General features: G+C 44.1%; 1 protein-coding gene across 1 annotated transcript in view; it reads right to left on the bottom strand.

Moving 5' to 3' along the window:
- The window catches only part of TRANK1 (tetratricopeptide repeat and ankyrin repeat containing 1), a 57,537-nt gene extending 38,595 nt beyond the window's left edge, over positions 1 to 18,942 (bottom strand). The window contains 6 exon segments of the mRNA XM_052793135.1: positions 293 to 376; positions 3,006 to 3,124; positions 4,161 to 4,311; positions 5,676 to 5,799; positions 7,541 to 7,675; positions 18,903 to 18,942. Of these exon segments, the coding sequence (XP_052649095.1) occupies positions 293 to 376; positions 3,006 to 3,124; positions 4,161 to 4,311; positions 5,676 to 5,799; positions 7,541 to 7,674 (612 nt within the window). The 5' untranslated portion in view covers position 7,675; positions 18,903 to 18,942.
- Between the last annotated feature and the right edge of the window lie 3,765 nt (positions 18,943 to 22,707).

Here is a 22,707-nt window from a genome sequence, read left to right as displayed (position 1 = left end):
AGCATGACATGAATAGCTTGCTGTACTTGAGAGGAAGATGACTTCTTTTGATCAAATTACAGGAAACATTACATTACATACAGAAGTTATGCAAATTAAAGATTTTTTAACGTTCAAATGAAAAGGGACAAAAATAGATGATTTAACATAATCATACAAAGTCCATGTATTATTTTCCATTTTGTTTTTCTTCAGTCTGTTTTGGCTTTGCGCACAAGATGGAAAATCTCTCACTAAACAGGAAGAAAAGAAATAGACACAGGAAAAAAAAAAAAAAAGGATGCTACTTTACCTCAAAGAGATTCTTCAGTGATAACTGGTTGACTCTGAGATTGGCGGGCAACTCTTTCTTCTCTGACAACAGCAACAGACAAGACTGGAAAAAACCCAAACCATTAGTGACCTTATAAGCACACTTAGAAACTTTGTTTTTCACTGACTCATTAGATCTTGTAGAAAAGCAAATGAGGGCTAACAATATTTCAGATTTTTTTTTAAGATTGTAACAGATTACTGAATCTCCCTTTCCATTTTTCAACTGAATTAATGTAATATACAGTGGACTGTGGGAAGCTATGACTGACGAAAGCTTCCTCAAAAATAAAAACCATGTAGAAAGGTCAGGCTCTGAAATTCTCTCCCATACACCTTGTAAGTGGCCCTTCGCTTTAGGAGTGGACCTTTACGTTCATGGGGATGAGACTCCCCAGCTACACCAACATACTGAGCAGAAAGCAAGAAATGCACACTGTATCTTTTCCCATTTTCTCAGTTTCCCTAAAAACTTTACCTTGCTCCTTAAAAACCCACCTAGCTTCATCAGAGGACAAAGGAAGAACTACAGATGTCATCTGCCTGGACTTCTAGAAGGCCTTTGATACAGTCCCCCACAACATTCTTAGCTCTAAATTGGAGAGACATGGGTTTGATGGATGGACTGTTGGATGGATAAGGAATTGGCTGGATGGCTGCCTCCAAAGAGTTATAGTCAATGGCTCAATGTCCAAGTGGACACCAGCAACGAGTGGTGTCCCTCAAAGGTCTGTACTGGGACCAGTACTATTTAGTATCTTCATCAATGACAGACAGTGGGATTGCGTGGTGCACTCAATCACTCAGCAAGTTTGCAGATGACACCAAGGTGAGTGATGCAGTTGATACACTTCAGGGAAGGGATGCCATCCAGAGGGACCTTGACAGGCTTGAGGAGCGGGCCCATGAAGTTCAACAAGGCCAAGTGCAAGATCCTGCACCTGGATCAGGGCAACCCCCAGTATCAATACAGGCTGGGGGATGAAGGGATTGAGAGCAGCGCTGCGGAGAAGTACTTGGGGGTACTGGTGGATGAAAAGCTCAACATGAGCCGGCAATGTGCGCTCACAGCCCAGAAAGCCAACCGTATCCTGGGCTGCATCAAAAGGATTGTGGCCAGCAGGTCGAGGGAGGTGATTCTCCCTCTCTACTCTGCTCTGGTGAGACCCAACCTGCAGTACTGCGTTCAGCTTTGGGGTCCCCAGCACAGGAAAGACATAGACCTGTTGGAGCGGGTCCAGAGAGGGTCCACAAAAATGATCAGAGGGATGGAATACCTCTCCTACGAAGAAAGGCTAAGAGAGTTGGGGTTGTTCACCCTAGAGAAGGTTCCAGGGAGACCTTATTGCAGCCTTTCAATACTTAAAGTGGGCTTATAAGAAAGACTTTTTAACAATGCCTGTAGTGACAGGACAAGGGGCAACAGTTTTAACCTGAAACAGGGTAGGTTTAAATTGGACATAAGGAAGAATTTTTTTTACAGTGAGGGTGGTGATACACTGGAACAGGTTGCCCAGACAAGATGTGGATGCCTCATTATTGGAAGTGTTCAAAGTCAGGGTAGACGGGGCTTTAAGCAACCTGATCTAGTGAAAGATGTCCCTGCCCACAGTAGGTGGGTTGGATGGGGAATGTGGGGCTGCAGTCAGTCCATAGCAGTCCCTCTGTCACTCCCTCCTCCTTATGCTTCTCCCCTGCTCCAGTGTGGGTCCTCCATGGGCTGTGGTTCCTGTCAGGAGCCTGCTCCTGCATGGTCTCTGCACAGGCTGCAAGAGAACCCCTGCTCCGGGCCTGGAGCACCTCCTCCCCCTCATTCCTCTCCTTCTCTGACCCTGGTGCTCGCAGGGTTGTTTCTCTCACTTTTTTCCCCCCTCATTCTGCCAGGCAGGGTTTTGCCCCTTTTTTAAAACACCCTTTCTCAGAGGCACCACCATCGTGGCCAGGGGGCTCAGCCGTGCCCTGCAGAGGGGGCCATTGCAGCCGGCTGGAACCAGCCGTGTCCGGCACAGGGCAGCCCTGGCCTCTCCTCACAGAGGCCCCTGCAGCCCCCACCGCCAGCACCTCACCACCGACATCCAATACAGGTGTAATCATGACAATGAGAGGGGTTTTGGGTTTTTTTGTTTTGGTTTGAGGAGGGTTTTTTTGGGGGGGGGGGTTGTTTGTTTTGTTGTGGGTTTGTTTGTTTGTTTGTTTTTTTACACAGTCACTATACAAAAGAGGATTAAAATTATTTCAGGTGAGTCACCTTCTGATGTTTCTAAATGATCTGGTTTTGTTTACCAACCATGTACTTCCACTGAGATGCTCCTTTATTTGTGGGTCTTTCACAGACAGCTTCAAAAATCCAGCTTGTCATAGAGAAGGAAAAGTAAAAGGGACCACAAATAAACATTTTTTTTTCCCCTCTGATTTCTTTCAAGAATAACGACTCTAGATGGCACCGTAATTATAACAGAGACAACAGCAAGAGACAAGGGGGATTTCAAGTTCATTGTATCCCTTCGAGAACTGCATTTCCGAAATTATTTATCACTAAAAGTATTTTTCAAGTCTTAAAAATCAAGACATTTGAAGCAGGGAACAATAAATATTCACTGTTTTGGATTTTAAAACGTAACACGAGCTTACCCTGAAGAGGTAAGACATGAGTGCCTACTGCACAGCAGTAGGTAATGCAGCGACAGACTTACCCGCCACTTCCCTTTCTGGGCCAACCTTTCTATCACCGCTTGCCAAATCAGTGCATCAAACCTTGCACTGAAAACATAATCATATGCAGGGGGAAAAGTCGGTGGAAAGACTCGTTCATCTGCAAGAATAAGCAATTGAGAAAACTATTTAGTATACACGAGAACTATTTAGTATACACAGCACTTTTAAAGTTGGGCTCTCCAACTAAATTACTTCATTGCACAGTGACAATTTTAGCACTGATTAATACCCAGGAAAATGCCAAATGCGCATTTAAATATCCCTGGCCACCCAAGTGATAAGGCACCTTGTTATCAGTGGCCAGTTTTCATTAAACAAGGGAAAAAAAAATTAATCCCTGCCCTCCAGAAACACCTCTAAGCCCCAAGACACTGTGAACCTTGTGGCGGTTTTTCCACTTGTGGGTGAACCCAGCTATGGACACTACTAAAGCTAATCATCATCCTTAACATGGGGGTACAAGCTCAATTAAATGCAGCAGGGACACAACCCGAAATCTCCTGGCATGCCTGCAGGCCCCATCAGACAAAGCCTGTGAACTGGACGAAAAAGCAAGTAGAAGAGGAAAGACTGAGGAGACAGCAGGGAGACATAGGATGGACATTGCTCAAAAAACCCCACACCATACCACAGAAAAGTGAAATTCCCTCTTTTCACTGCTGCCCATTACTAGCTGAGGGAAAGTCCCCCCATGCTGGAATATACTGCACTGTAAACTCAAGTTTAAGCTGAGTGTCTTCTAATTATTTTCAAATCTACGGAGCTAAAAGAAAAGCTGAGTGGTCTGGACAAAAACCACTAAAGCCTTAGGGGTCTGGGCTCCCAATCTCCAACCTTGTCTCCCTGACTCCGAATTTCGACCTTCTCTAACTGTTCCATAATTGATGTGCTCCTGTGAGACAACACACTTCCCTGCACAGTGTTTTGGGATTGTTGGCATCTGCTGTATACAAACTGGACCAAGTTCACCACATCCTTCTGATTATGCCACTCAACATATTCATGATCCTCAAACAGACCTGAGGCACCAAGGACCAAATGAATGATCTCATAAAGGACATCCTACCAAGGACTTGTGTTGTCATCGCTACTGAAAGGCTCTTAGAAAAAATAAGCTCTTAATCTGAGTTTACCGTTGACACTCATGAAGATTCCTGCTACAAAATCAGCAACTTGAGTTCGATCTGCAGAAGCATTTAGGAGAACCAAACCTTTATGAAACATAGAAATTGCCTCATAAGAGTCTGATAACATGATTAAGGAGTGGCCAGCTCTGTAATAAGCCTGAGAAAAAAAGGAGAACAAAAAAAGACCATTGTTGAGAAAATATTCAGAGATCTTTACTACAAAGCAAAATGTTACCATTTTTTCCTAAATTCTCTAATTATGCTATAAAAATAAAATGTAGTGCTATTTTTACAGCTTCTTACACACAAATCCAAAAAAAGTGCAGTAAACATCCCTTGAAATTCACAATATGCTACTGATGTCATCACAGATACTAAGAGTGATAAATCCTGGAAAACAAAACTTGGAAAATAACTACAGGATGAAAGGCATACTGTTAGCAACCTCCTCTGGAAAGGATTTTTTTTTTTTGGCACAGGGTCCAGAATATATATTTACATCCCCATGCCACTGCATTTTGCAATATTTACCACAATGCATGTATTCTTCAGCCAATGGCACCTGAACATGTTCATATTTGCCACTGAACTAGGTTGCGCTGGCTCAGAGTCACAGTGGAATCAATTTGTTCAAACCAGATAACTGGCATGCTGCAATACAGCGCAAGTTAAATTGGTATCTGCATGCAATTTTACCATATCTAAATCAAATACCTTCTACTAAAGTCTCTGGGAATCTGTAGTGGTTAGTCCAGAAGACTATTTATTGTACATAAAAGTCAATCCAAGTGTATGCCTCCATATCATAAATACTGTACAACCACTACTTATTCCTAACAGATGAATCTTTGAGTAAATGTGTACTTAATCACAAGCATATGTGTAGTGTATTGTTCTGTCCACTGGAAATACAATATGACCTTGATCACCACACACTGTTCCCAGGAACTGCAGGCTTATTAACGTTTAAAGAATATTAGGGCACACTGCCCAAGGGAGCCTTCAAAGCTAAGTCCCCATCCCACACCTGACTGCTGCCCGTGACTGATGAATCTGTACCATGAGCCAGGCTCCGCAAGACTACAAGTGAACACAGAGCTGGTGAACCTCACCACGGACAGGATCTGTGCAGTGTGCCATTGACTGACCAGAGACCTGGCCGGTGCTGCATCATTCCCAGGTCTCCAGCATCACAAGGGCACATAAGATTTTATTCCTTGCTATCACCTTGTCTGGGATATTAATAAAATAGTTATCTTTCTCCAAAGCATTGGTGCCTCTCTTGTTGGGACCCAGAAAGAACCAGCATCTCCTGGTACAAAAGAGAGCTGCTTTGTTTTATTAAAAGTACTATTACAGTAGTAATTCTGATGCTCATGCACAGAGTCAGACACCAATTCTGGAATTTTATGCTATATTTGCTTTTCACACCTCAAAATCAAAACACAATAAAAAGCAGATATTCACAATTGTTTTAAAAAATAAGGCATGCAAAAACTGCCAGCTTAAACATCTGAATACCTTTACATACTCCGGATCCCAGTGTAAGCTCTGGTAGGCCGAAAACACTGCTTCTCTCCATTTACCAAGACTGTACAAGGCAGTTGATTTGTTGCAGTGTAACACAGCTATGTCCCTGGAACACCTAAAAATATGTTTTTAGCACAACTGTTTATTTGCTTGAAGAAGAAGGCATTGTACTTTACAGTTAGCAACAAGAAAAAAAGAAAAAAGTCTATGTCCTGGTTTCAGCTGGGATAGAGGTAATTTTCTTCCTAGCAGCTGGTACAGTGCTGTGCTTTGGATTTAGTGTGAGAATAATGTTGATAACACACAGATGTTTTAGTTGTTGCTACGTAGTGCTTGTGCTAAGCTAAAGATTTACCTAACAAAATTAGAGGTAAAAATGGAGTTGTAGAAAATAAAGATCATTTGAACGTCAGCTATAAAATCTCTTAGTGACATCCTAAATGATACCGTAGTGATACCCTTAGTGATATCCTGGTCTCCTCTGAAGCAGAAAGCCAACCCACAGGAATAAAGCAGTATGAGGATTTAGAAAGAGTTTAGACCACCTCAACACACATAGATATGGCTCAGTGAAAACCAGTGGCCAAGAACGGGAGAAAAGAGACACATGAATGGAAGCTGCTAGATTGAAAGAATGCTAAACATATTTTGGTCACCAAAAAACAACCTAAACGCATTTTACTGTATCACCAGTTGATGAAGTCAACAGAATTATCCACATTTACGCCAGCTAAGAAATAATGTATTTTAGAGAACAGAATGTACTAAGGTATATAAAACATCTGCTGGATCCAAGAGTTTCTGGAAAAAGCTGCACACAAATTACAGGACTACAGTCCATGGCGTACTGGGGAGCCTGGAAAGTCTGTCTTTCCTGCGCTCAAACAAACAGTACATGCCACAGAGCGGCATCCTTCATCTTATTCCTATCTACTAATTTACACTCAAGAAAGTTGTTCCAACTACACTGACTGTGTTCAGAGCACAGCCTTGCATGCAAGCAAATCCTGACAAGGCAACCTATGGCAAGAGGAAAGGAGATGCTCGGGAGCAGGTCCCTGTGGTATAACAAAATCCCACTGCTTGCAATGGGCAGGCGCTGGAGGTAGCCTGCTCGGCTCTGTCCTCGTTCAGTCCTCCTCCCTGCATGCGCTCCAGACTTATTTGACTACTTAGTCTAAATGGCTAATAGTCAAAATAAATGAATGGTTGGTGTTAAATTAGGTTAACACCAGTGTTAATACACGGTAGTAATGAATATTTAATAGTTAACATAATACTCAACTATTTAATCATTAATAACATTAGCCAATGATGTTAACTGATAAAAACAAGCACTTAACATTTGGAAAGAAATACCCAAAGAACTCTTCTGCTGAAAAATTATTTTTTAACAAATCTGAGAATACCAAGAAAGACTAAAGAACAATAACAAAGTAACTTGCAAGAATCATTTTAAAGATAATCAGAAGACCCATGTTACAACAGGCCATAGACATGACCAGTACATGGCAGAATTACAGCAAGATTAATCCACAGCACGTCAGCTAAGAAACAGAAGTATTTTAACAGAAACCAACACGATTTATGGAAAAATAATTTGAGCTTTAATTACACTAGTTTATAAAGGATGCTTATATAAAAATATTCAGATTACAGTCACTAACTAATCTCCCACACATATGTCAGGAAGAGCAATTCCTCTTTATTTATAAAACTGGTACACTGAAGAGTGTGACAAAAGATAAAAGAAAATCAGGTGTCAGGGCAAGAAATACAGTTCTGAGCTAACTGTAGTACTGTACAAATTTCAAACTTGTCTTACGATTTACATCAGGTAATTCAAGAATACTTACGGGACCCACTGCATTAAACAACCGAGCATATGTAGAGCTTGATCGTACTTTCTGATGGCCAAAGAGTAATTTCCATTTTTAAAATCCTGGTTTCCAGCTTGTCGCATAAGCTGGGCATATTCCATAGCATCCATGCTAATTAAGAGAAAAAAAAAATTAATCAAACAAAAGCACTGATTTATGAGACACTTCTTTCCCTAAAATCCACTTAAATTTTCACCTTAGTTTTTGCATATTTGAAAAGGAGGACAACAGAAGACATCTGTTTTGTTTGCTGCAGTTGGAACAGTAAAATATAACTCAGGTGACAGCCTCATCTTTGACGCCTCAAATTCCCATCTATTTTTTTAATCAACCTCAGCTAACCAGATCTACCACTGCCATGCAATTTTTTCAGTTTTTCTCCTCATGTCTTAAACCATATTTTTTAGATTAAGATTTCAAACTATTTAAATGTGTGCACACACACTGGATGTGGGAGGAAATATCCAAGAGAACAAACAGAGTTCATATGCTTAAGAAATACATGAAGCTATACATCTCAATTAAACACAAAACTCATATACTATCTTTTTATTTATCCTTATAACTTTTTTGTCCAGCCTCTCTGGCTAGACATTGAGTAATCCAATGTATACAAAACTGCATTGAAATTTGATTACTTCATGAAAATACCATAACGTAAGTATATTAATAGTGCATGAGAACCTTGAATCAGATTTAAAAGTTGTTAAAATGAATATAGCAAGCATCTGAAGAAAACAAAGGTTGAACCAGGCATCAACTGCAACTGATTGAAAAAATATGTCACCATTAAAATTATGAAATTACATAAAACTAATCATATGATCAGGCAGCTAGGTGAAGGAAACAAACACAAGAGGAAAAACAGCTACATCTGTTGAGAAACAGCACATCAAAATCACAGACCAAGAGAAAAATCCAATGCTAAAGCCTTGTGTCGAATCATTCTTCATAAATGGATTTATGATTAAAAGCCACTTCCATTACCTGCAATAACCTGTATGAATCTCACAAATCTCAGTACTATTAAATAAGATTAATTCACCAAAAAGGAATGCACAGATTTACTTATTATCCAGGTATTAGCAGGCCTGGAACAAACCAGTAACCATGTGTAACTTCACAACCTGCTAACATAACGTTGTGGTTTAACCGGCAGGCAGCTAAGCACCACACAGCCGTTCGCTCACTTCCCCCTCCCAGTGGGATAGCAGGGAGAGAATCGGAAAAAAAACGTAAAATTCGTGGGTTGAGATAAAGACAGTTTCATAGGACAGAAAAGAAAGGGAAAATAACAACAATAATCATAATAATAATAATGCTAAAAGAATTAGAACATACAAAACAAGTGATGCACGACGCAATTGCTCACCACCCACCGACCAATGCCCAGCCAGTTCCCGAGCAGCAGCCCCCAGCCAGCTTTCCCCCAAATTTATCTACTGGGCTTGACATCATATGGTATGGAATATCCCGTTGGCCACTTTGCATCACCGGTCCTGCCTGTGTCCCCTCCCAGCTTCCTCTGCACCCCCAGCCTCTGCTGGCTGGGCAGTGTGAGAAGCTGAAAAGTCCTTGACTTAGTCTAAACATTACTTAGCAACAACTGAAAACATCAGTGTGTTATCAACATTCTTCTCATCCTAAATCCAAAACCTAACAACACTATACCAGCTACTAGGAAGAAAATTAACTCTACCCCAGCCAAAACCAGGACACACAATCTGCAAGATCTCTTCCCAACAAAGCAAACTAGGTATATGAACCTATGGACAAACCAAGAAATACTACTGACCTATTTTCTCTATAGTACTCCTCATGACAAACCTGAAACGTCAAGAATCAGCACTGTATTGTGAACACAGAGGTACAAAGAGACTCGCTATGGATGGCACTGTGCCTCCCTCATTTATCCAAGTGCAAGAGGCCATCCTGCACTAAGCAGACAGGAGAGCAGCAGCCCACAACTCTGAAGAGGCAACTGCAGAAGAACCAGGTGCAACCACAAAGCTCAGATCCAGACTGCTTCAGGCTGGCTGGGAAAAGGCCTGTTGGATGTTATGTTTTAATTAAACAAATAAACACTCTGTGATGATGTCTGCAATCCAAACAACACCTGCTAATTCTAGGGAAGCACCAAGAACAGATTAAATTCCTGGCTATAAACTAAACTGAAGAAAAATAGGTCCCATCTACATGGGGGAGGTATGAGGACCAGTCACATGAGAGGACTAATTATGAATTTACCCTAGGCAAATTAAATCATCACTTCATTGAGCAATGTGCATACAGCATGTATTTTAAAAATACTGCTTATGCAGACAGCAAATTAAGTGTACTCATAGCGTAAGTGGGACTTTTTTTTACACTGCACAGTATGAGAACTATTGAGGTGAAGAAAAGGAAAAAAATAGAGCAACAGTGCAAAGAATAAAAAGCAAGTGCTAAAAGATGGTTCTACCTCATATTTTTGTAATTCTTTCAGCTTTCAACTTTTTAGCATCAGAAGGTTAGATAAATTATTTGCACCAAGAATAATACCAAAGCAGTTCAACTACACAGGAGCTTCTTCATGTAGGAATACACATGAAACCGTGGTTTTCTAAATCATAGTTGAATTTCAAGCTTTTTCTTATTTTTAAGAAGGCTATGCTTCTACTTAGGGTGAAATTTTTACCCAGAATTATATTTACCTTACTTTTCCCTGGAATCTACTTAAAGTACAATTACAAATAAAAGGTATTTACGTGACGTTTAAAGGATTGTTTTTCCCACAATGCAGCAATACTTCCAAACATGTACTGTGCTGGGAAATTTTGGAACTGAGTTCCCTGTTTCACATCGGGAGGCAGCATCCCCTCCCTGCTCCAGGTGGCAGGATTTCCAGCAGAACACAGATTCCCATCCTTTTCCAGCACTGGAGTTTCCCAGCCAAAACCCCTAAGTGTTGGTCATTTAAATAACTGGGATGTGTGCTGCAGGCTTTAGCAACTACACCCAAGTTTACAGACCCAAGAGATAAACAGACATGCAATTCTGACATCTAAGTTAATGATCCAAAGAATCGCTGTGCTGACTAGCACAGCATGTCTTGCTATTGCCTAACATATTCCTGAAGTATATACAATTTTAACTCAAAACTAGTGGACTAACTGAAGACCTATTGTATAAAGTCTACTGAGCATGGCGAGCATTAAACAAAAATGTTGTCTATTACTGTGGCTTAACCGGCACAGGTAAAGGTCACAACTGCATCTGAATACAACTACAGAAAGATGTTGTCCTAGCAAGTGCTGTGGTTTAACCCTGGAGAGCAGCTAAGCACTCGCTTCCCCTGCCCCGTCCCCAGTGGGACGGGGAAAGAGGAAAGGAAGAGTAAAACCAAGAAAACTTGTGGGTCAAGACAAAAATTGTTTAATAAGCAAAAGAGCAGTGGAAGAAGAGAGAAAGAAAACAAAACAAGTGATGCAAAAGCAATCATTCACCACCTTCCACACACAGACTGATGCCCAGCCAGTTTGCGAGCTAGGGATAGCTGATCTCCCTAAGCCTCCTCCTCTCCCTTTTTATTGCTGAGCATGATGTTACATGACATGGACTACCCCTTCAGTCAGTTTGGGTCATCCAGCTGGTTGTGTCCCTTCCCAGCCCCTTGTGCACCCGCAATCCAGACACTGGGGGGGCAGAGCGAGAAACAGAGAAGGCCCCAACATTGTGCAAAACCTGCTCAGCAACAGCTACCAGTGTTGTTTTGGCCACAAATTTAAAACACAGCACCATATGAGCTACTATGAAGAAAATTAACTCCATCCCAGCCACACACAGTAGAGTAAGACAGGTTCCCCTCATTAAGTGGGGACTTCTCCTAAGCTATGGAGTCCATGAAACACATAAATGTGCAGGTGTTACGGTAAGTCGGCACTTCAGAAACTCTCTAAGACTCAATTTTGGAGTTTTAGAAAGCAGGCATTCTTTATTGCAGCGCTGGGTACATGGGGCATTGCTCCACCTATTGTGCACACCCGCCAGGTCTAGTCATATAGTTTATATACAAGTTCTATATGCATATTCATTAGATTTCCAAGAATTGTTATACATATTCATTAATTTTCTGGGAAATTATTAGCGTATGTAAATGTCCTTCAGGCTCTATGGTGGTCTTCAGGAGTCTTCTGGTGGTCTTCCACAGTCTTCCTCACTTGTCCGCTACTTGACCCCTCTCGACAGATTCTGCACAGTATGGTCCATCATATATTTTGGAACCAATTATCCTAAGGAGTGCTTGTTAGTACAATCTTATCATAAGGAAAGCTTGTTAGTGCTTCTCATGTTTACATTAGTGATGCTACCCATATGGTACTTCAAGCTAAATTATCTACAAGGACAGAAGCAAGGATAAAAGTTCTTATCTTTTCCGGCCTTACCTATCAAGCAAAGTCCTAGTTGTGCTTTTTCAGTAAAGATCATAAATTCATCAAGCTCCCAGTTTAGTTTTAATTACTTATGCTTCTGTTCAGCTTTTCTTTTTCTAACCTTCAACCTCTACTATATCACAGGGACACCCTAAGGTCTGGGACACCCTTCCAAGTGCATTGTTGAGACCTTGTCCTTCAAAGAAAAAAACCAACCAAACAAAAAAACCCAGACAAGATGGTCTACTCTGTTCACTTTTTTAATGGTTCCTGAGGCCACCAGCACGACGGTGACAGCAAGATGAAGCAGATTAATTTCTACTCAAAGAATTAAAACAAAAGATTATGCAGTTAAGTCAGAAACAATCGGCTCCAACCCCTACTGCTGCCAGTGGGCAAAACGCCCATTTACTTCACACGTTGCCAACTCTTACATCATTGTGATGGTCGGTGCCCCACTGAACAGCTTCAGTCAGACTGTCCTCAGAAGCAGGGCAGTTTGGGGAGTTTGCAAGGCCAAGTTTTGACTCCTCTTGTTTCAGCAGATAAGCTTGAAAACACAAACAGAGACTACCCAGAAAACCCATTTGTCATTCTTGAAAAATGTTGTGTTCCTTATGCCAGCTATCAGTCTCAAGAGGCCAGCTTGTGCTTTCTGAACATCTGAGGTTGGCAATACTAAAAACTTTATAAATCTGAGAGTGAACCCAAGCAGTTGCGTTGTTATGTCTGCATCTGGTTTACACGATTTAAAAGAGAAACTGTGTGACACTGCTTATTCACAGAGAAAGAGTGGAAGGTCTACACAGCCATGCTTTTAATTATTGTTGATACTGAAAGTTAAGGTTTAAGGTTCCGTCCCTATGGCATCACTTGGTGGTAGAATAATGTTTTTATTCTTGAGGCACAGTAGCTTTCCATAATGCAAGCAACAAATGAAGTATAGCAATCTGGGGAGCTCTGCATCTGAATTAAAATGGTGGTAAAAATTAGCATCCTCCTATTTCCAGGAAATCTGACTTCTAAGGGCTGTGCATTCCTCATTCCTTTTAAGCAGAGAAATAAATAAGCTCTCCTTCTTCCCCCTTAACCTAACAGGAAGACATTACCAGGTAGGGAGAGAAAAAGCCCAACAACATACCTAAACTGTGGTTGAGTGACAATTAAATACATTTCATCAGCATTTGAATAATGCATGTTTTCTCATCAGGAAACCTCCAGGCTCTCATTAGCTTTTGCCCAACAAAAGCACGCTGGCTCAGAGAGCGTGGTGCCACCAAGAAGGAATTGCCATGTCACCTCGAGCTGCTACATCAGAGGGACCCCTCCAGCTACATGCCCACCACTGGCACCATCCGTCCAGGCAGTCCTGCAGTCATCCAGCAAAAGGACACTGCATATAGGTCTTCCGAATAACACATTCAGTATGTCCTGGTATAGATGTATGTGAATCTCAGGACAGGCCCAAGAAAAGAGGAAAAATATAGGATGAGAAGGCTCTAGCCAGCCATAACTTGAAGAGGCAATGCTCTGCCTGCTAGCCAGTTTTATTTGCTTTCCTGACAACAACAGCAGCTACCAAAGACATATTTACAGAATGCAGCCTCCTTTGAATGCATATAAGCATAACCCTGACAGTGAAAAGCAGAAAACTGTGCTTCTTTCAGGAGATTTGCTCTTCCATCAAATGCTGAAATGGTGAATGAAAAATCTTGAAATCACCTGAACTTTCAGAGGAGGCCTTGAAGAAACAGCAGAGACAAAAATACAAGTTCTGCAGTCAGGATGAACAGGTTATAACTGGTCAGGCCATAAGCTGACACATTAAGAAATCTCATGCAGAAGAGGGGAAAGAAGTTGAGATTTAGACACGGCCATCCGCATGGATCTGTTTAGTCTGGAAAAAGTTGTAGTGGTATTTGTGAGATTATCTGAACATTTTAATCGAATGTTCAGCCAGTATCTCCTGAAGAATGTGTTCAGCCCTTGTAAAATATGTCAGGTCACCTTGGAGAAGCTGGTCAACTCAAATGAAAAGCCTATCATCTAGGTAGCTTCTCATCAGACATCCCTATTGTTAGGGATAGATTCAGATAGATAGGGATAGCCTGTCATTAGATAGATTCTCACTCTGCCCTATGAAACAAACAAAAAAACCCAACAACCCCCCCCAAACCATTTCTGTACCAAGTCACATTGCCAGATCTGTACCAGAGCTTGGAAGTGCTAAAAGACCTTTTGCTCCCAGTAAAAGCCAGTATCACTTTCAAAACAAAGAATGAGATTCTAGAGCAAATTTGAAATAGAGTAGGGCAAGCACAGAGAGCAGCATTGTGATAATAGCTTCTTATCGGTGTATGTTGCCCTAAACTTAGCACAAATTGGACCAAATGAAGTTTCTTTATTGCTTCTGGGCCCTACAGCCGGCCAGTATCCTACGCATCGCAGTACTCCAGAGGTGAAGACAGCATCCATCTCTCTAGCTGTGTTTAGTTCCAAAAGGACAAAGAAAACAATTTCCTAGGTGAACGGATAAAGAGGAAACTTTATCAGGTTGTTTCAGTCTGAATTGGAGACCTGAACACAATCTCCATAACTGAAAACAAACAACCCTAAACACCACTGTCGTGGTTTAACCAGCCAGCAACTAAGCACCATGCAGCCGCTCACTCACTCCCCCCCCAACCAGAGGGATGGGGGAGAGAATCGGGGAAAAAAAAGTAAAACCTGTGGGTTGAAATAAGAACAGTTTAATAGAACAGAAAGGAAGAAAATAATAATGTTAATAATAAAATGACAATAATAATAATAAAAGGATTGGAATATATACAAAACAAGTGATGCACAATGCAATTGCTCACCACTCGCCGACCGATGCCCAGTTAGTTCCCCAGTAGTGATCTGCGCCACCCCCCCCAGGCCAACTCCACCCAGTTTATATACTGGGCATGACATCACATGGTATGGAATACCCCTTTGGCCACTTTGGGTCACCGGTCCTGCCTGTGTCCCCTCCCAACTTCTTGTGCCCCTCCAGCCTTCTTGCTGGCTGGGCATGAGAAACTGAAAAATCCTTGAGTTAGCATAAACATTCCTTAGCAACAACTGAAAACATCAGTGTGTTATTGTCGTGGTTTAACCAGCTGAAACCAGGACAGTTATCAACATTCTTCTCATACTGAACCCAAAACCTAACACTATACCAGCTACTAGGAAGAAAATTAACTCTATCCCAGCCGAAACCAGGACAACCACTTTCAGAGTTTTGCTCTCTCCTAAGTGTTCATGCAGAACTAGTACTAGGGGAATTCAGCCTACCTTTTCGTAGCTCCGCCAGTACAGGACCATGCTGAATCAGTGCATCTTGCCAGCACAAAACATGTCTCACTCTTGAGACGGGATTCATACCTGCACTGGGTCTAGCATGCAAGCACTACGTCTGTATTTTGAAAGTCAGCTGTGAAACTTCTCAGTTCTGGCTGTGCTTTCAAGAGATACTAAATGGCTGCGGGTGCACCGAGTGAGACAGAACATCCCAGGCTGCTCTTCGTTTCATACCAAGTTTTCCCCTGGAAACATGCTCTGTAGTAAACCGATGATTGTATGGTATAGACATTGTCAGAAACAAGACATATATCCTTACCAACATTTGGCAAATGCACCCAAGGATATGACTAACACAGATGTCTCAATGGCCTGTTAATACCTCAAACGCTATGTCCAAACCAGATAAGGAAGAGAAGTGTGGTACATAAGGGTAAAACAAGGGGAGGGAGCAAGTGGAATACAAACACAAGAAAACTCAAGCTCTGGCCCAGGACCCTGCCCTGGGCAGGGCTGGTCTGAATGACCTCCCAAGGTCCTCCTTCTCCAGATTACGACTGAACACTGGTTTCTGTTTATGCAAACTGTTATAAAGCAATTATTACTAATAACTAAGCCTAGCTGCCTGACACCTCCAGCTAGCCACATACCAAACTCAAGTAGCTGATGCTGCTTAGCAGCTCAGTTCCTCTTCAGATGCATCACCAGCAAACAAGACCACAGAAACAGGACCCAAACCCGGCTAGAAGTACTGGGCCAGCCCTGCTGACTCGCAGTAATCCAAGCAAAACCTCAAGATAAGGACACTACTAAAATGTTATAAATAAATCCTCTAGAGTAGGGATTTGTAGTTGACTTGCACACAGGAAAGGTACTAGGCCAGGAAGCACCATAGCAAGGAAATGGAAATCAAAAGCACATCACCAAGAACAGGACAACACTTTCCACAAAACGAGATGTGTGCACGCACCCCAGGACACCGGCTCTTTATCTGCTTCATACCATGAGCGCTCCCAGTGAAACCGGAGTTTTACATCCATGAAGAGAGCAACAGAAACCTGACAGACTGGCTCCTACAGACCACTTGGGATGTCCTGAGCCTGTCCATAAGGTATCTTCATGTGTCGTGGTTTAACCCGGCAGGCAGCTAAGCACCACACAGCCGTTCGCTCACTTCCCCCTCCCAGTGGGATAGCAGGGAGAGAATCGGAAAAAAAACGTAAAATTCGTGGGTTGAGATAAAGACAGTTTCATAGGACAGAAAAGAAAGGGAAAATAACAACAATAATCATAATAATAATAATGCTAAAAGAATTAGAACATACAAAACAAGTGATGCACGACGCAATTGCTCACCACCCACCGACCAATGCCCAGCCAGTTCCCGAGCAGCAGCCCCCAGCCAGCTTTCCCCCAAATTTATCTACTGGGCTTGACATCATATGGTATGGAATATCCCGTTGGCCACTTTGCGTCACCGGTCCTGCCTGTGTCCCCTCCCAGCTTCCTCTGCACCCCCAGCCTCTGCTGGCTGGGCAGTGTGAGAAGCTGAAAAGTCCTTGACTTAGTCTAAACATTACTTAGCAACAACTGAAAACATCAGTGTGTTATCAACATTCTTCTCATCCTAAATCCAAAACCTAACAACACTATACCAGCTACTAGGAAGAAAATTAACTCTACCCCAGCCAAAACCAGGACATCATGTCATTGAAATTACACCCCATTTTGGGAAGCCCCCTAGAAAAATTACGAGGAAAAATAACACTACTGAAAGACAAAAAAAAAAAAAAAAAAAAAAAATCACAGCTCTCTCAGTTTATAGGCAAGACCACCTTAACAAGTTGCTGATTAATTTGGCAACAAAGGTCCTGACATAAGGCCACGACACACCATCCTGGATTTAAGGTGGCATCTCGGAACATCCTTCTGCCTTCCCTCGCAAGCTGAGCTCACACCGAGCACATGTGGAGTAGCTTTCCTTGAACACTGCTTCACAGCTTGCACTGGTGACAGTTTGGCCTTGTTCCCCAGCATATCCTGTTTTGGTAAGTGAAACAAAACAGGCTTTTTTTGCTTTCAGTTTCAAATGAATTCTCCCCTCTTTGTAACCTACCAGTAACAAGTTACACCTAAGAGAACATACGATTAAGGCAAGTTGTAGAGTTGCATTTTCAAGAAAAACTCTGTGTTTACATATATATACTTATGATTTCCATAATCAGTAAACTAAGAAAGGACTTGCATCTCCCATTTTACATGGAGAAAAACTGATGCAAAAACATTTTCAATATTCTATCTACACATCATCATTACTGCTTTCCAAAACAAAAAAACTCCAAAACCTCAGGAAACAGTGGAAGAAGTTAACCCTGCTTCTTATCCTCTGAAATAACAACAATCTTGAAATCCCTAGTCTAGCTCAGCCATGCAAGACCTAACTCAGTCCAAGAGGGAGGTGTTTACACTGCTGCAGTTGTTTGCTCAGCCTAGCAATGTTCCTGTCATCAAACAAAGCTGACTGCGTATGAAAGCAATGGCGACAAACAGCCTCAATTTTTCCTTTGTATAGATTAGCTCAAGATGGTATCGCATCTGGAATGAAAAAAAAACCCACTAACCCAAAACATCAAGATTCTGCTAAGAGCAAGGTTTGCAAGCTTGTGCAGTTCACAGCCAACGCTTGACAAGTTTAATTGCATGTTGGTAAAAATACTGGTAGGAAACACTAGCTCTTGCATGTTTTCATGGGAAAGCAAAGCCTCTTCCCATTTGCAATAAACCCACCGTATCAGCCTGAAGTTCATTTTCTGTAAATTGGGCAAAAAAAATACAAAGACTGATGAGAGAGACCTGTTTGCTTTTTTCCCCTCCTGAAGCGCACACCGTGCCCAAACTCCTCTTCAAACGAAAAAGTCTGGTTTTTTAAGTGACCACTCCACGACCTCGTACAAGAGTTTCCCTCTCAGGGAAAGGATCCCAAACCACTGGAGACAATGCTTAGCTCAGGGCTGTGCCAGAGGAGTCCTCTTTCTTCTTTTCAAGCACAGATTCATCACCACCTCTCCCCCACCTCCTCCCCGCAAGCCGTACCAGGCCAACACAACCTCCCAGATGCCCGGCAGGAGCAGGAATGCACTCTTCCCTTTTTCTCCTCCAACCACCCCCACGCATTCCCTGGCAGGCTTCCCAACCAGCACAGCCACCCTCGCCGCCCGCCACCCCGCACGCCAAACCCCGCGCCCCGTCTCAAGGAAGCACGACCCCTTCTCCCGAACTGCCGGAACCTCCCGGCTTGGAACTTCACGCCAGCTCGACCCGGGTGGGAAGCCGGTGCACGCGGAGCCGTGCAATGCATGGAGAACCGCGCGATGCATGCATGCATACATGCATGCATGCATGCCTGCGTGCAGAGTCGGCAGAGCCGCGCAGGGCGGGCGGATGCACCCCCAAATCCCGCACGGAGCGGTGGCTTTGCCGTGCCGGCGGGTGGACACGGGGCGGCCGATGCCCCCGATGCCCCCGCTCACCCACGCACATACTCCGGGGGGGGGGGGGGGGGGGGGGAGGCGGAGGGGGGCGCTGCGCGCGCGCGCACCTACCTGCCCGCCGCCGCCGCGCGCCGAGACCCCCGGGACTCGCGCCGGCCGCCGCCCCTAAACACGGGCGCCCCGCGCCCCGCCCACACCCCGCCCCCCCCCGCGCTTGCGTCACTTCGGGAGTGGGGAGAGCGCGCGCGGGGAATCGAAACCGAGATCGTGGTCCCGCCCCCCGGGGGTCCCGGGGAGGGGGTCGCGGCGGAGAGCGGGGGGGTGGTAGCAGGCAACCATCTCCTCAGAGCACACTCGGAAACCTGCAGGCTGGCTGCGTGCTCCCACCGCAGCGGGAGTGTCCATGCCATCTTTTTTAAATGACGTAGCGGTGTCTTCAGCGTACGTGGAAAATCGGCGTTCGTCCCCGCCTCGGTCACCCCTTCGTCCCGAGGCGCCTTACTGTCACCGGAGATTTCTCAACACAACCCCTGCTCAGAGGAAGGAGCCACTACTGCTTTGGTCTTCCACGGTTCAAGGGAAAACTAGGGAGTGAAGTCTTCTCCTGTTGTAACATTCTTTCCTAATCCATCATTTCCCCATGTCTTTTCACGCGGGGGAAAGTGGGTCAATAAGCCAAAGATGAATACTTTATAAGAGAGTGTTCAATAATTCACTTTTCTGTGAACCACATTTCTAATCTGCTTTTTCTCTGTCGTCGAGTATCGTCGTCTGCACGTCTCTCTGTTGGCTCTGGCGGGGATGGCGTTACTTCACTTCTCCCCCCCTGGCAGCCCCCGCAGTGCTCTGCAGGTGTCCTCCGTGTCGGTGACTACAAAGGTGTTGATAACCCACCGGTGTTTTGGCCATGGCTGAGCAGTGCTCACACAGCCTCAACGCTGTCTCTCCAAAGTCCATCCCCCCCCCTCACCAGCAGGCTGGGGGTGGGCAAGATCTTGGGAGAAGACACAGGCAGGACAGCTGAGCCAAGCTGACCAAATGGATATTCCATACCATATGACGTCTGCTCAGCAGTAAAAGCTAAGAGAAAGGGGGGGGGGGGGGGGGCATTTGTTATTACAACATTTGTCTTCCGGAGCAACTGCTATGCATTCTGAAGCCCTACTTCCTGGGAAGTGGCTGGACATCACCTGCTGATGGGAAGTAAAGAATAAACCTTTTGTTTTCCTTTGCTTCCACACGCAGCCTTTGCTTTTACTTTATTAAACTGCCTTTATCTTGACCCACGAGCTTTTTTCCATCTTATTTTCTCCCCTCCTGTCCTGCTGAGGAGGGGAGTGATAGAGCGTCTTCCTGGGCACCAGGCATCCAGCCAAGGTCAACCCACCACATTCTCATATAAAAATGAATTTCTGCTAATCATCCATCTTCTGTGCTGAGTTTTCACATAAATTTTCCTGCTACCCATTTAGGGACTGGAGAAACGAAGTAACGTTAACCTTAGCGTGGGTGTTTTTATCACTTTGCTCCAAGTGGAGTGCATCAAAGTGATGGGCAAAGCCACTTTAGAAAAAAGGTAGTCAAAAGTACAGCCACAATTGTAGTTTTGGAGCTGCATCGATACGAGGTGGGAAAACTGCATGCTCCCCAGTGTAATCTTGTTTGCTAAGTGACTTAAAGAAGTCAAAGTCCATGGGTGGGATTTTGCAGTTCTTACTCAGGCAAAAGTGCTTGCATGAATCAACAGAACATAAATGTTGAGAGGAATGAGTGGCTGATGGGGACTAATGTATCTGGCATTTTTTGTAACCTCTGAACTCCCTGTCATCGTTATTTAGGGGTGTTTCACTTCAGCGCAGAGAAACCAAGGACCAAGGCACCTCAATTCTGGTGCAGAAAGTGGAAAACACTGCTTTTCGGCTTGGAAGGAACACTGACCGAAACACTGGCACAACAAACAGTCTTTGCTACATCTGTTTGCAAGCCAGGGGTGAGTTTGTCAAACCAGTCACTAGACAGAAAACGAAACTTTTTTTTTAACTCAGCTGTAAAAATGAAACTTGGCCGCTTGTAAACCTTTCACTGGTGTGCAGCAGGGCGTTTCCTTCTCGTGCAGAGCAAAATACTTCCAAAAGCTGCGTCCCTGCCACGCGCACACATTATCAGTGAATTACTGAGTCTGCAAATTATTGCGTCTCCTGATTCTGAACAAGTGGAGAAGGAACAGAAACTGGAAAAGGTGGACCCGCGTGGGGAGGCAGTACCGTGTGTACTGCAGTTCAGTGTACGGGCTGATACGGGGTGCTTCGGCACAGGAGAAGGAGCACTGGGAGGAGGTTCTTTATAAAGTCCAGAAAGGCAGCATAAAATGATATACAAAGCCCTTTCTACCTAGCTCCTACACCCCTTCAGTTGCAACTGTAGAGCAGAGGTGTTGGTGTGGGTACATTTCCAAGGGAAAACATTTCTACCTTCCACTTCCTTGTCACTCCACACATGAACCAGCGCATCAGAGCTCATGATGGAGGATGGGCCTTGGCACAAGGCAGATGCTAGAAATCGTGGGGTTTAGCTCTGCTCCTTTTTCAATGATGGGAAAACCTCACTTTGAGGGGAAGAGCACCCTTTGTAACACATCCAGGAAAGAGAGCTGCAGCACGTGTCGCAAGCCCTCGGCCGTGCTGAGCTTGAGGAAGTTACTCCACCAACAGCTCTTGCTTTCCTGAGCAGCCAGCATCTCCTGGCTCCCGAGAGCACAGTGCTGAGCCCAGGTCAGATACTACTATGTCTTACCAGAGACCTGCCTCTGGTGGGATGCAGGCTTAGCTCCCAACCAAAGGCGTTGCATGTATCATAGTGACAACATGCACCCGACACTGACACAACCTGAACTGGTAAATCGACATCATTCTCTCTCCCTCAAGGACCCGAGCAAACTATACCGTACGTCAGGGCCCTGGGGACATCAATCAGCCTCAAGGGCCCTGACCAACATCACCTGGGTCACCCCCCAGCCCATGGGCCTGGCGATCACGGGGCTCTGTCTGGCGCTGGTTCCCCTCACTGGGCCTGATCCTGACCCCCACCCGTAGGCTGACATCCCAGCCTGGCCTCAGCTCGTCCCCATCCCCATGGAGCTGCCCGATGCCCCGCGCTGGGGGGTGTGCCTGGCTGCCCCCCAGCCTGCCCAGCTCCCTCACTGCGGGCAGTGGGACAGGCCCTGGCTGGGGAAGCCCCTACCCAGCCAGTCCCCTGGGGATCCCCACGTCTCCCCATCCCTCGGGAAGCAGCTGGCCCTTACTGCTCCCTGACATCGTACATGGAAAAACATGTTTTTCCTGGTATAACTGCTCTGCATGAGAGAGTTAGTCAACAAAAATACACTGGCCATAAATGATGTCTTCAGCTATTGCAGCTATGAGGGCAAAAATTTGTGGTGTAGGTGTGGTTTCGTGGAGGTATCCAAGCTGCAGATATAATCAGGGTGATTATTTCAGGATGTTTGCTTGACTTTAAAAGCATATCTCCAAACTGACATAGTAATACTGGTGATGAACTTCTGTTTACCCTAGTTTATTTCTGAGGTCAAGAAACCTGTCCCAGAAAAATCAGCTACTTCAGAATAGTAGCTTTAAAAGAACTTTTAATGGAACCTTAAGCACATAAGTAAAGGATAACACAACACAACTGACAGCAAATACATGCCTATTCTATTACTTAGTTGCCCTAATGCTGAAAAATCCCTTCACATCTCTCCTGTCTAATGTGTCTTGCCTATTATCCTTTCCTGTTACTCCTCTTCCTTGAAGCCTGACTGCTTAACCTTGCTTGCGTCAGCTTCATATAGGCCGGTATACTTGTAAACCATCTGAAAGTCTATCAAGGCATTTTATAGCCCCCCCAAGAAGAGGTCTGT

The sequence above is a fragment of the Harpia harpyja genome, chromosome 1 (genome assembly GCF_026419915.1).
Source record: "Harpia harpyja isolate bHarHar1 chromosome 1, bHarHar1 primary haplotype, whole genome shotgun sequence".
NCBI lineage: Eukaryota > Metazoa > Chordata > Aves > Accipitriformes > Accipitridae > Harpia > Harpia harpyja.
Note: the sequence above shows the minus strand (reverse complement) of the source record. Positions and strands in the feature narration are given on the sequence as shown.